The sequence below is a fragment of the Trachemys scripta genome, chromosome 3 (assembly GCF_013100865.1).
Source record: "Trachemys scripta elegans isolate TJP31775 chromosome 3, CAS_Tse_1.0, whole genome shotgun sequence".
Classification (NCBI taxonomy): domain Eukaryota; kingdom Metazoa; phylum Chordata; order Testudines; family Emydidae; genus Trachemys; species Trachemys scripta.
In genome coordinates this window covers 42,878,998-42,893,849 of record NC_048300.1, presented here as the reverse complement: position 1 = coordinate 42,893,849, position 14,852 = coordinate 42,878,998, and the positions used below count along the sequence as shown (strand labels likewise).

At 40.4% G+C, this 14,852-nt stretch overlaps 1 protein-coding gene across 3 annotated transcripts in view; it reads right to left on the bottom strand.

Moving 5' to 3' along the window:
- Positions 1-1,329: 1,329 nt before the first annotated feature.
- TRAF5 (TNF receptor associated factor 5) overlaps positions 1,330-14,852 on the bottom strand; it is a 34,417-nt gene continuing 20,894 nt past the window's right edge. For 2 of the 3 annotated variants that reach the window (XM_034764549.1, XM_034764551.1), the window contains 10 exons: positions 13,548-13,772; positions 10,923-10,980; positions 9,476-9,577; positions 8,471-8,635; positions 7,594-7,671; positions 7,126-7,200; positions 6,771-6,863; positions 5,230-5,370; positions 4,491-4,659; positions 1,330-3,219 (listed from right to left, as the gene is read on the bottom strand). In XM_034764549.1, the coding sequence (XP_034620440.1) occupies positions 2,642-3,219; positions 4,491-4,659; positions 5,230-5,370; positions 6,771-6,863; positions 7,126-7,200; positions 7,594-7,671; positions 8,471-8,635; positions 9,476-9,577; positions 10,923-10,980; positions 13,548-13,762 (1,674 nt within the window). In that variant the 5' untranslated portion in view covers positions 13,763-13,772 and the 3' untranslated portion in view covers positions 1,330-2,641. Of the gene's footprint in view, positions 3,220-4,490; positions 4,660-5,229; positions 5,371-6,770; positions 6,864-7,125; positions 7,201-7,593; positions 7,672-8,470; positions 8,636-9,475; positions 9,578-9,887; positions 9,895-10,922; positions 10,981-13,547; positions 13,773-14,852 lie in introns of those variants that run through there. The other variant, XM_034764552.1, reaches the window with a different exon arrangement.

Sequence of the window (14,852 nt, the reverse complement as noted above, 5' to 3'; positions counted from 1 at the left end):
TTCAATTCACCTAATACAAGTACTGTAGTGCAATCTATCATGAAAGTTGATCTTACAAATGTAGAATTAAGTACAAAAAATAACTGCATTCAAAATAAAACAATGTAAAAGTTTAGAGCCTGTAAGTCCACTCAGTCATAGTTCTTGTTCAGCCAGTCGCTCAGAGAAACAAGTTTGTTTACATTAGGCAGAGATAATGCTGCCCGCTTCTTGTTCACAATGTCACCTGAAAGCGAGAACAGGTGTTTGCATGGCACTGTTGTACCCGGCATCGCAAGATATTTACATGCCAGATGCATTAAAGAGTCATATGTCTCTTCATGCTTCAACCACCATTTCAGAGGACACATGTGCATGCTGATGACAGGTTCTGCTCTACGATAATCCAAAGCAGTGCGGACCAACGCACGTTCATTTTCATCATCTGAGTCAAAAGCCACCAGCAGAAGGTTGATTTTATTTTTGTTGGTTCGGGTTCTGTAGTTTCCGCATCAGAGTGTTGCTCTTTTAAGACTTCTGAAAGCATGCTCCATACTTCGTCCCTCTCAGATTTTGGAAGGCAATTCAGATTCTTAAACCTTGGGTCAAGTGCTGTATCTATCCTTAGAAATCTCACATTGGTACCTTCTTTGCGATTTGTCAAATCTGCAGCGAGAGTGTTCTTAAAATGAACATGTGCTGAGTCATCATCCGAGACTGTTATAACATGAAATATATGGCAGAATTCGGGTAAAATAGAGCAGGAGACATACAGTCCTCCCCCAAGAAGTTCAGTCACAAATTTAATTAACGCATTATTTTTTAAACGAGCATCATCAGCATGGAAGCATGTCCTCTGGAATGGTGGCCGAAGCATGAAGGGGCATACGAATGTTTAGCCTATCTGGCATGTAAATACCTTGCAATGATGGCTACAAAAGTGCCATGCGAACCCCCTGTTCTCACTTTCAGGTGACATTGTAAACAAGAAGCAGGCAGCATTATTGCCCGTAAATGTAAACAAACTTGTTTGTCTTAGTGAATGGCTGAACAAGAAGTAGGACTGAGTGGACTTGTAGGCTCACTTTTTTGTTTTTAGTGCAGTTATGTAACACACACCAAAAAAATCTATATTTGTAAGTTGCACTCTCACGATAGAGAGATTGCACAACAGTACTTGTATGAGGTGAATTGAAAAACACTTTCTTTGGTTTGCCATTGTTACAGTGTAAGTATTTGTAATAAACAATATAAAGTGAGCAGTCTACTTTGTAAACTGTGTTGTAATTTAAATCAATATATTTGAAAATGTAGAAAAACATCCAACATATTTAATAAATTTCAATTGGTGTTCTATTGTTTAACAGTGCGATTAAAATTGTGATTAATGTTTTTGAGTTAATCGCATGAGTTAACTGCGATTAGTCAACAGCCCTAATTTAAAGCAAAGGTTCCCCACACACATCCTCTTTTCTCCGTCTTTGGGGAATACTGCATGTTAGCAGGAACTCTTCAAGTGCAGTTTTCCAAAGTTCTGAGCCACTGCAGGGCTGATAAGCCACCAAAAAAAAAAAAAAAAAAAAAAAATATCCTCCACAGGCAGCAGAGGAGCAAAAGTTTCAGAGCTTTTGCCCCTGCCTTCCAGCAGTAGACTCAACTGGTCTGCTACTCTTGTAGGTTAGTAGATGAGCTGAGAACCCCAATAACGACCAAATCTTGGGAGGCGATAAACACCAGCAGCTTCCATTGACTTCTAATGGGGACTGGGGATGCTCATCACAAATGAGGGGAGTGGGATAGCTCACTGGTTTGAGCATTAGCTTGCTAAACCCAGGGTTGTGAGTTCAATCCTTAGGGGGGCCATTTCAAAATCTAGGGCAAAAATCTGTCTGGGGATTGGTCCTGCTTTGAGCAGGGGGTTGGACTAGATGACCTCCTGAGGTCCCTTCCAACCCTGATATTCTATGATTCTATGACGTCAGGATCTGGCCCAAAGCACTGAGCAGGAACATAGGGGACACTAATGACATCACTGGGACTTGTGGGTGCTCAGCACAGCTGAGTAAGCAGGCCAGAACTATAAGACATCTTCATCCAGACTTTCCAATAACTAGGAGCTCTGAAATTCCTGGCTAGGTTTTTCCTACCTGGCTCAGCTTTTCTCCCTCGGTTTTTAAAAGTCAGGGTGCTGCTGGGATCAGGATTCATCTCTTCATATTCAGGCAGTGTTGAAATGATTCCCTCGCAAAACCACGAGAAATGCACCTAGACACCTCTATGATGGGAGCCCTATTGATGTTTATAAGTCACTGGAACCACAAATTTGCCTGGGTTCCAAAGGGCCTACTGTAGTTTCATCTTAAAATGCCAGTCTTGAGATGTGAGCCAAGCATTCACTCCCAAAATATATTGAACAGAGTCAAAATACTGGTTTGAATACATTGATCTGGTTCACACCATCAAATTGGACTTACGGATCCCCTAAATACAGTATCGAAAAAGTAAAAAAGAAAGAAAGGTTGGTGCTTTGGCAACTCAGTAGCTATTATGCAGTCAAAAATATAGTTGGACTAGTGGCAATTCACTGTTGTATGAAATTGGCCAATAGTCACCGAGAGAAGGCATTTCTTTATAGTTAAAACAGTAATGTCTTCCAGGTACTTCATAATTCCTCTAGGTCAGTTAAATCCACAACAACTTTCATGAACAAAGTGTCATCTTTGACATAAGTGTTCTTTACATTCTCCAGCACAGTGTGCGCCACAAACCTTGGGCATCCAGAGGCAATATTCATCTCTCCATCTGGCCTTTTGAAACTGCTGCTGTTAGGGTCGGCTCTGAAGACTTCCACAATGTGATTTTTTTTCCCACTTTGGTCTAGAAGCATAAGTGTAACTTTTTGCTTGAAAGGCCATGGTAGCAACGAGTCAAACTCCCCTCTCATCACTACGAAGTATAGGGAGACATGCGTCCCTTTTCCTGAGCCATCCCCATTCAGATATGCTCTTGCACATAACCTGTACCCACAGCGGCTGGTATAAAAAGGCTGGCTGAATATAGAGACAGTGCGGCCTTCCATGGCTTCTTTTTTCTTCATCTTGTAGTCCATGATTTTCCAGATTAGTTTTCCATTGTAACATGTGCCTTCCAAAAGCTTAAACCGCTCTTCGTTTTTATTGAGATGTGCTTTGTGAATACTGATGTGGACATCATGTTCAGTGGTCTGGCCTTCCAAAACAACTGGGGAAGAAAGACACACGAAACATCCAGTTAAGGGAAATGGTCATTGAGACAAAGTGAATTACAGACGAGGGGACAGTAACAACTAAGTGGCTAGAGCCCAGCATTTAGAAATAACTGGGGAATCACAGGAACTACACAAGACAATTAACTTTGTGGCACTGGCCATTGCAGTGAGTCTGTTGCCATTAACATACTTTGAGTCAAGAGAATCCTCTTAATTCCCCCATTTGAAGACTGCAGACACACATGCATCTTGCAGATGTGACAGAGATGCAAACTTTGGATTTGGATCCCAACTTCCTTCAAGTTTGGGTGTGTTTAGCTATATGAAGTTTTGGTTCAGATCTGTCGGAAACACACATCTGTCTTCTAGTCATTTATTCTAAAAGCATTTCTTTGTAATTAAAACAGTCGTGTTCCAGGTACTTTTCATAATTCCTCTTGGTCAGTTAAATTCACAGCTTTCAAGAATGGAGTGTCATCTTTGCATTCTCCAGCACAATGAGTGCCACTGATTACTCTAATAGTTTATGCTAATATTTTCAGGTTGTAGCAGGGAAAAAAACCTGACACTATGGGACCTAATTCTGAGCTCACAAGTGAGAGTGAGGAATAACACCATAGAAGTGAAAGGAGAACCAAGCCCCATGTGTCCTACAATAGCAGAGCATTACAGGCTGCACCACAAAAGCAGCTTACATAAAACTCTTTTGTACATAAATTTCCTGAACCGGACCTAACAACGACGACGACAACAAAAGGAGCCCACTGGAATTTAAGGAAACAGGGTAACCAATAGCAGCATAAGTACAGTGGAAGTTACCAAAAAGTGTAATCTTCCTGTAGTAAATTTACCCTGATACTGTGCAGACTAATGTTTTTAACTTCAGAATCCTATAATAACTTCACTGTAGAATTATTACACTTTTTGATAACTGCCACTGCAGTTACAAACATTGTCACCTAAAGGGCTGTGCACCAAGAACTCTGGTCAGTAAAAGAAGGGTGGACAGAGGGCACAATTCAATGCAAGTTATTGCAAAGGTTTACCTGTCATCCATGAATATCAAGGACATTTATCACAGAAACAACAACATAGTTTTGGTTAAGCTTTTTGTTAAGGCTGATGTTCATCTTGAAGAGCCTCATCAGGCTAATGTGTGCAAACAAGTTGATGGGGAAGTGATCTAAACTGATAAACAACATCACAGCCTCTAGTAACACCAGTTTTTACTCAAAAAATACAAAACAAAAAAATATGAGCATACCTAAACGCTGGTCATATGTCTCCATAAAGGCAATCTTCTGCTTTATATTTTCAATTGTCTCCAGCAGTGGCCTCAGGTCAAATTTACTTTGCTGCTGGTTTGACATTTGTATTAGCTGCCTCACTTGTGTTTCCAGCCATGCAGATTTATCAATATGACTGGCAAGAGTCTTGAAGTTTAATGCAGGAGTAGGGGAATGAACACACATTAATAAAATTAATCATTTCATTTCAGATTTTAAAATGTCTTTGTACAACAGTAATATTGACTACATATTACATTCAAGAATATCATTGTTTGCCTTTGGAATACTTCAAATGTTTCCTCATGATTAATTCAACATTCATTCACTAAGAATCAATTTCTAATTCATTACCATTCACCATTTATTACCTTCATTTCAACTGATTTCATTACTATAATTTACATCAGTATAACTGAAATTGGAAACTGGTCCTATGAGTCTTATTCAGCATGCCTTACTCTGGTCGAACTCCCATGGAACTCCCACATTAATTATAATGGGAAGGCTGTATATATTTTATTTTAAAAAACAATAGTGATTTAAATCCATATATGGGGCACAGTGCACTCCAGAGATTAATCCAAATTCATGCAATAAATGGCTTTGAAAGCTGGTGTTTGCTATTGTCCTGGCATCAATTACAACTATTGCTGGATAATTGTATTCCAGGCCATAAAAAAGCAATTTGTCAGAAAGATCAAGTAAATATCTCACCTGGGTGTTTACCATCAAATTGCTGTTTTTACCAAGCAGCTGTGTAAACTGTCTGAAATCCTTTTCACACTTTTTAACTGTGTCTGCTAGCTGTTGGATTTTAATCTCTTTAAATTCCAAACTCTTATATAGGTCAGATATCTAAACAATGGAAAATGAAGAGTGAAAACTCAAGACTATCCAAAGCATAAAGGAAATAGATTAAAATGTATGGAAGCTATATAGGTACACCTGGAAAGGTTTATTGATGAGACTGCACCAACATAGCTAGATATAGCAACTATTTTCCTATTTTAAAACGTTAACCCAAAATCCCTGGATGGGGCAGTGGTGGGGATGGAATCCCTGCCCGTGTGTGTAAAAACCATGAGCTTTTATTGGCTTAGCTAAAGAACCAGATTTTTTAGTTCAAATGCTGTAGGAGACCTAGCCTCTAGAGGGAGACAGAGAACCAAACTGTGTTAGGATGGATTAAAAATGCATTGCACTAAAATTATTGGCACCTAGTCAGTCTAACAGATGAGTTAGGGGGAAGCACTGGCTCCAAATACTGCAGTAATGTGCTACATAGTAAATGATTCAAAATTCTACAGTTTTTGCTCCTTTGTTTTTAAATAAACACAGACATTGGTCTGAATTCATTCGGAGGTTTATATCTGCTTCTGCTGATACAAACCCCAGGTGCTGGGTCCCAAACAGTGGAACATCTCTTGGGGGTAGAGAGCAGTTGGTCGCTGTGCATTCCAAGGTGGTTGCAACTTCCTCTCCACTGGGAGGAAAGGGGCTGCAGATAGTGGGTGGTGCTGCCTGTAAACAGGGCATGGCCTGGGAATCCCCGAGGCACCTATCCCTTGAACCTTCATCTTTGCCACCTCCCAGACAGTCTACTATGGAACCCCTAGACAAAACTTAGGATGCCATGTCCACAGCTCTTCCCCCCAAAGGGAGAGTGTGGGGTGAAGAACAGCAAGGAGAGCGGTGGCAGTGAATACACAAGGGTGCAGTGCAGGGGTGGGGGTTCAGTCTAGCTCAGTGGTTCTCAAACTGGGTCGGGACCCCAAAGTGGGTGGCGACCTCATTTTAATGGGATCGCCAAGGTTTGCATTAGACTTTCTGGGGCCCGAGGCCAAAGCCCCACTGCCCAGGGCCTAAGCCGAAGCCCTAGGGCTTCACCCGGGTCGCAGGGCTCAGGTTACAGGCTCCCCATCTGGGGCTGAAGCCCTTGGGCTTCGGTGCCCCCACCCAGGATGGTGCAGCTTTGGCTTTGGCCCTCCTGACCTCAGAGCTTGGGCTCCACCCCCCCAGGGTCATATAATAATTGTTGTTGTCAGAAGGGGGGTCACAATGCAATGAAGTTTGAGAACCCCCGATAGCTTATTGGCTTCATTGGAAAGGGTTTCTGACTGGGTTGAAAAATGTGGGATGAAAAGCTTAATATTCTTTAAAGAAGAGGCTGGGCCAATCCCACCACATGTGCAACCTGGACTTTACTTTTTCCAGTTAAGAACTGTTGAAGAGTGTTCATTACATATGTTCATTACCTGTTCTTCCAATTTGGAATTCTTGTCTAAAATTTGTAGCATGTGTTCCCTCAGAGCAGCATTCTCATGGTCTGCAAGCTTTCCTCTTTTAATCTGGGGGCAGGAGGGTAAAAAAAATAAATAAAGGAAGATAAACAGACCTGTTAATAGAAATTTCTATTGGGGCAAGTGGTTAAATGTTTCTTTGCATGCTTCAAAAACAGATGAACAGCTCCAACTGCTTACTTTGATATCTTAAATCACATTGAAAGATACTGTGAGAAATATAGGACAGAAAAATAGTTACTTAGGCTACCAGCCTTTAGTGCTTTTGGAGGCAAACTGCAATAACAGTACAAATGGAGGTCTAGATTACCTGTATAGGACAGCCATATTGTTTATAGGGACAATCTACTTCTGCCTCAGGACACACAGAGAAGTGCTTATCCATCTGCAAATATTAACAAAACAAATAGGTAGTGATAAAATTATTGAATAATACATTCATTGAACCTAAACTCCTGCATAAGGGGTGCAAAAAGGCCAAAGTGATGTTAAGATACCATTTGTCACATACAATAGAGACTGATTAATCAGTGTCAACAAACAAGACAGATGGTTTACAATAATGCAATGTGCAAAAGCTCTGCAAAGCATAGCACGTTCCTATGATATGCTTTGATAAGGTCATGTATCGATTTTAGGAACAAACAAAAGTAGCAAAACTAGAGACATGAAGCAAATTCATACCAAATGTGGACCAGTGAGGCCTACAATGCAAGTTCTAGTTTTCATAAAATGATACAATTTGCCAACTTACAGTAAGTGATAAAACAAATAATACCTCCTTTTTCAGAATTATCTGAGAACAGTTGTGGAGACAAGGCACAGGAAAATCAGGACACTCATTTTTCTCATGGTTCTGGGGGGGAAAAAAAGATTGATTAGGAATGGCTTATACACCAGACTTGTTATACATGAATAACTCATTTTTTTAAAGATCATACAGTGCATGCAAGTAGGAATAGGCAAGATATATATTCTGCACAGCAGCACATACTTACATCAACACACACATCATTGGAATTCAGAAAATAATTACAAACATACCAACTCCCGCCCCCTCACCACAACATTAAAAGAATGTTATGGTTGCAAAAACCAAGCATTCAATAATTAGGAAATGCCAGAATTAAAAGTTGCTTGTGCAACCTTAATTCAGCCCTCAAAAACGTGCATAGCATCCTAGGTCCTCTCAAAGGAAATATTGCCAGAATTTTTTAATATGAGCAAAACAGTATACTTTTCCCTAGCCTTGATCTCGGAAACAACTAAATCATTTTGGCTGAAATATTCAAAAACCAGATCTAGACATCTGAGGCCAAATTTGTCCTTTGTGTAATTCCACGGACTGAGAAGATAAATTTGGACCATTGGCTTCAGCATGCACACAAATTTTTTTATTAATTTGTCAGAAATAAAAATATTAAAATATTTTTAAAAATATTAATTCTTTTTAAAAAGCATTTTTAAAGGGAACAGATGTATGCGGAACTGAATCCAACTTTGTATCTATAGTTATCAATATTGTTTTAAAATACATGTTCTTCAGATAATTAAATGAATTTTGTTTCATAAGCATAAAACCTCACAGCAACTTTGGAACTTTTTTCACAGCAATTTAAACAGTTGAACTTTTAGGAAATCTTTCGCAATCTTACCTTTAAATTAATTGAAACCACATATTGATTACAGTACTGGCATATTTCTTCTCGAAATTTACAGTGCAGACTTAGGTGATCTTTTAAATCTTTCCGAAGAATTTGATCATGACATTCATCATTAGTGCACTGAACACTTTCAAATAAGCATTGCTGCAGGTGATCCTGTGCCATGCAACAACAAAACAGCATCATACTTAAAAAGTCACATGAGTGTCGAATGCATTGAGTAAGCTAGAATTATGGTTAATTGTGCCCTTACTTAAATACCAAAGTGCCTGCTAGAGATATTAAGACACTACATAGGTTTATTTAAAGAAAACCAACACAACACTTTCCCAGTAATGGCTCTCATAATTAAAGTCAGAGAAAGGTCTGAAGATTCAGAGAATCTTTGCTTTGATTTCCACTCCTTGTCCAGTTAATATTTCAAACAGGAGCCAAACTGAAACAATTTATATTGGCAAGCAGCAGCAATACTTTCTCTAGGTTCTCATCGATTGTCCATCACCATGGCTTCGACATGCCTGAGTCTCCTTTCTCTCAGTTTCTACAGAATTTTAACTTTCTTTTTAACAAAATTACTGTTTTTCGCTCTCCTAGGAGCAGAGAAAACCTTCTGAATGTGACCCAATGTAGTGATGTCTTACTGAGTCAGCTGAAAGACAGAGACATTGTCACAAAGAGAAAGGATATGTGTTAACAGGAGTCCTTATTAAGCCAATTATTTAAAATATAAAGGATGTGAACTTACAACTGCAACAGGTTCGGCTTAGTATTTAAGTTTCATATTTACATATAGTAGTACACTGAATAGGTTAAATCAAGATGTATGTACTTAGGCCAAACTCTAGTTACAGTAATCTCAATGCTGTAATAACTCTGAAACCTAATGACAATAGTTTAAAGGGGAAAAAGCAAATTCATTTATGACAAGTCAAAGTTTTGACTGACTAAAGACTTCAGAATTTGGGCCAATATGTATAAAGATATTTTAACACTAACCTGATACCGTCCCAGAATTATTTTTGAATTGCATTCAGGAGCATTTTTGCAAAATACTTGCAAGTTGAGAACTTCTCTTTTACAGCAATTGTCTTTGAACACCTACAAAGGAAGCAACCTACATTCACAAAATATACGAACTTGCATCATTAAGAACACAAAGGACAGCAACCTACCACAAGAAATCTTTTAAATGAGAGGCGTCCACTCCAGCTGCTAGTGTGGTTCCAAACAATGTCATGCTGAAAACATATACTGAGAATAGCGGTAAAAGGAAATCACTGACAATACCAGGAGACTAAGAACAACAGTGAGATGCTTTGAACATGAAATAAAAACGGGCTGACTACATGAATTATGCATTGAGCTACCTATTGTATTGCAGCTTTGGAAACCTGGGATTGAGGCTAACCTTGATCTTTCATTCTAGGACCTGCATTGGGCTGAAGCTGTTGTAGAGGTGATGCTTTTAGCTTCTGGGAGGAGGGGATACAATGCATTGCTCATAAGCATCTTCCACTTGTTGTATGAGAGCCAAATTAAGCTCTCAGAGCAGACTGTCAGCCTTCTTTTGAGATCTTCAAATGAGAAGCACTATAACAAGCACAAAGTATTACTATTGTATTAATGGTCCCAAATCATCTTTTTGTGTTACTGTTGCCACCACAACTCGTGCACACAGTAAAAGAAGGGTGAATCCACTGAATAAAATGGTGGGTGAAATACCTACAACATCCCTAACACGTGGAATGACGGGCACAACCTGATACCCAAATTCCTTGCTGGGTGGGGATGTGAAATCCACTGGGAATGCACTCTGGCAGAAACACATGGGTACAGGGAGGGCTCATGCTCACACTCTGGGCCAAATAAATATATTCCAAAGAGAACGTGGCTTAAAAAATAGCCATGGTGTGACCTTTTCCCCCAAAAAAGAATACCAACAAAAACCAAGTGTGCAGGATTAATGAGTTACGTTGAAAATAGGCAAGGTGGCAGATTATGTTAAAACGAAGTCCTGTTAAATAACCAGGATAGGAGGGATTAAAAGAATAAGAAACCTATTCGCTGCTGTACATACATTTCAAGACCAGAGACATGAGTCCAGTCCACCAAATCTGTCGGTATAGACCACATACTACTGGGTTTCAGGCAGGACTCCCAATACAAAGTACTAAGATGACTTTATCTTGAAACAATTCAGTGGAGTGTAAGGTAAAAGCTCCAGCTATAAGGCATTAGTGTCTTACTTCACCAACAAAACATCACCAAATACAGAGCTTCCTTGCACATCGTTTCCAGAGATGAAGGTGACAGTGCCCTTGCTCATTTAAAGGCTGAGAGCTGCCTTCGTCCCTACTTTATTTTACTCTTCTGTTGGAGGCCCTTCCCCCTACAGGCTGGATGTCCGTGCAACCATAACTACCAGAATTATTCCTTTTCTTACCTCCTGCACTTTTATTGTTTCTTTGTCTACAGGACAGGTGGGTACTGCATTCAATTCTCTACATAAATAAAAAAAAGGCAGAAAAATGTTAATTCACAGAATGCTTAATTCCTTCTACACAGACTTGGCCACACTGATTCAAACCATTGGTTCATCAACTTCATTATCCTAGTGGCCAATATCAGATGCTTCAGTGACAAGTGGGAAAAGCCCCATAATGCACCTTGCTAATTTTCAATACTGAATATGGGGATTAAATGTTTGAATAACACTTTGAAAATGGATTATGCTAAGAATTATAAAGCCAAGATTACCCTCAGATTAAGAAGGAATTGCATTTAGTATGAGAAAAAATTATTCCATTATTAATAAATCTGTGGTGTAATAAATCAGTGTAGGTGAAAGGATTATTATCCATTGCGTAACTCAAGCAATGCCTTCCCTTTCATGCTTGAGACCTTTTAAATCTCCTGAACTATCTCAACAAGTATCAGAAATACTAAAAAGAAAGGGCAAGAAAGAAAATCCCTAATGACATATTATCCAAGGAGGGACAATCCAAAAGAGAAAGAACCAAATATGAAACATTAAAAAGTATATTTAACGATACTGACATCTATCTGTGCAACAAAGTTTCAGTGAAGCCTACATGGCCAACTCCAACCTTCAGTTATATAAGGGCCATATATCAATTTATCCCCACTGTGCAATTAGATCTGTGTGGGTGAATGAACCCTTTTTACCTGTGATGAGCCCCCCATGAAGTCAATAGACCCTTTCACCTCTGTGAGCTGACTGCAGGATCGGACTGATTCTGATCTCATATTAGATTTATAATGCTATAACTCTATTAAAGTCAATGGAGTCACACCAGTGCAAGTGAGAGCGGGATCAGTCTAACCACCAATATAAACGATTGTTTGTTTAATGCAAATAACAACAGGCACCTAGATATTATGGTGACAGACAGGAGTTTTAAACCCATTCAATCACAACTGCTGGATGGTCTCTCGCCTGTCATATTCTATAGTATAAAAGCTCAAACATTTTATCTGAAAACAACTGCATCAGACCCACAACATGATTTACTTTGTTTGCAATTGCCAGAAAGACCTTATGTTCCTCACCACCACCAGTACAAAATGTACTAGGGACCTTTTTAAAAAAAAACAACAAAAGGAAAATCCAGACACATACACACATGTACACACTCCTTGATCCCCAAATGGCAGATTGTATCTTGAGACATATGTACCTTTAGCCCAATGGGAATAGGTGCCATTCCCAGTCTGCTTTCAAACACTGTCCACACACTGAGTAGAGTCCATACTTCTCCCCTTTCTGGGGTTTGGTTTTATTATAACAGAGAAATTAACCAGAATAAAGTATAAAGTTCAGCTCAATCCTACTGTGTGGGTTTGACCACTCCTAGGGTTGCCTACCTCAAGACTCACTCACCCCCTAGATTCTTTCCAGTCTCCCATTGTAGCTGAGGTCTTGTCTACACACCAGAATTAAACAGATTTGTTAAATCGATACAGAATCTGAGGTAAACTGATCCACCTCCCCCTTCTGCATACACACACCAGTTTCTAAACCGATTTAATTAGATCAATATAACACTTATGTTTAGAGAACGCCTCAGAGGGATAGCAAGCTGCCAGTCTCCGTGAGCCAGCAGAACTAACTTAAGCCTTCCTACAGCCTGATCAACACCTGCTACCAGATTGGAGTGTTTCAGGCTAACATTGCCAACCTGCTACACCAGGGGAGGGCAAACTTTTTGGCCCGAGGGCCACATCAGCATTGCGAAACTGTATGGAGGACCAGATAGGGAAGGCTGTGCCTCCCCAAACAGCCTGGCCCCCTCCCCCTATCTGCCCCCTCCCACTTCTCACCCCCTGACTGTCCCCCTCAGAACCCCGCCCCATCCAACCCTCCCCTGCTCCTTGTCCCCTAACCACCCCCTCCCGGGACCTCCGCCCCTAACCGCCACCCGGGACCCCACCCCCATCCAATACCCCCGCTCCCTGTCCCCTGACTACCACCCACCCCAGAACCTCCACCCCATCCAACCGCCCCCTGCTCCCTGTCCTCTGACTGCCCCCCAGGACTCCCTGCCTCTTATCCAACCCCCCCACACACTTACCATGCTGCTCAGAGCAGCAGGAGCTCACAGCCCTACTGCCCGGCTGAAGCCAGCCATGCCGCTGCACTACCCGGCATGCAGGAGCAGTGGGCAGAGCACTGGCGTGCGGTGCGCTGAGACTGCGGGGGTGGGGGGCAGCTGGGGAGGGGCCGGGGGCTAGCCTCCCTGGCCGGAGCTCAGGGGCCAGGCAGGACGGTCCCGTGGGCCGTGGTTTGCCCACCTCTGTGCTACACCAACAGAGACTACATACTTTTACACACGCATAGCATCATCTCATATGATTTGTTATGAGATTTGTTACTGAACCAAAGCCCACTGAAGTCAATGAATTTTTCTGCTGACTTCCACGGGCTTTGGATTAAGTCCTTTAATATTGTTATGGCATTTGCTATTGACTTTCGAAAGATGTTGACTATTGTTAATTGTTGGGAGGAAATTATTTTTAGAGGGAAGAGAGAGAACTCTATTGTTCTTACCTCAGAGAAATAATACAATGCTGGCAAAATCTGTGACCGCATCCTGTCTGGTGAGGATTGTGAAGGACTAAGTGGCAATAGGCACATTTGTACCGTTCTTCTAAGGTTTCAATGAAGTGGTAGTCAGTGTCAGGTTCAAAGTCTAGAGAAATGCCGCTGCTGGAATTCTGGCGTGCGAAGCTGTTTGAGAGACCAGTAAGTTCTTCAGAGGCCATGGAAGCTGTACTGGAAAGCCAAGGACAAAGAGTTTAAATTTAAGTACTTTTAGGATTATAAAATCACCTCTACTACAGTTTGCAAGATGAACATTAGCGTGTTTTTGGACTCATTCTCTTGCCGTAGACTTCAATACAGATTTCAGATGAGAATGCAGGATCAGTTACTAGACAGCAGTACAAAAAATATCAAGGCACTCCAGAATGATGAATAATTTATTTCAGAGCTAGCACCAATGTTTATGATTGTGAAGAGGTTCACGGTCTGAAAATTTCTCCCCAACAGAAAGGAGGTTACTTTTCCCTAGTTCTCATGCTAGATCCTGCAATCCTTACTCAAGCAAAACTGCCACAGACTTCAATTAGGTACAACTTGGTCCTACAAGTCCCAGGCATCAAAACTCTACATACAGTAATAAACATGCCTTGGATTTGAGCCCACACAGCTTTACTAATTCATTTAAACTAGTTCAAAAAGAGTAATGTCTCACTATGGTTCACAGCAACTGGAAGAAAGAATGATGACTTAACCATAAGTACAGATTTGACAGAGGTCAAAGACTGGGGGCCCGATACTTCTCCTTCTGATTGAGCACCGATTTACACCAGAAAGCTAGAATTCTATTTTTCAAAATCTGACTTTAGTTATTTGTATGTTATTAACTGCATTAGTCATGTCTGAAAAGAACTAGGGAGAAAAGCAAGATTGCAAATCAGAACAGTAACTTCATATTTTTCTCTATCAGTTTTGCCAGAGTTTGAAATAGATACACCATTAATTTCCAGCCTAAATGGTTCTCAAAGAAAAAAATCAGACCTTAAATCTGTCACAGGTCCCTCAGTCTAGCAATACATTTTTCCAACGGGTCTAGGACTGATAATAGCAAATTCTTACCTTGAACCAGTGTAATTTCCATTCCTTAAGACTCAACATACATAAGAATTTATTTTTTTTCTGCTCACATTGCTGTTTACTGACCAATAGAGACGTTTACTTAGTGATGTTAACCTAATTAAATAAATTTAGTTATGGGATGTGTGTAGCCGCAGAACACCGGTCATATTAACCTACATTTAAGTTACAAGTTCA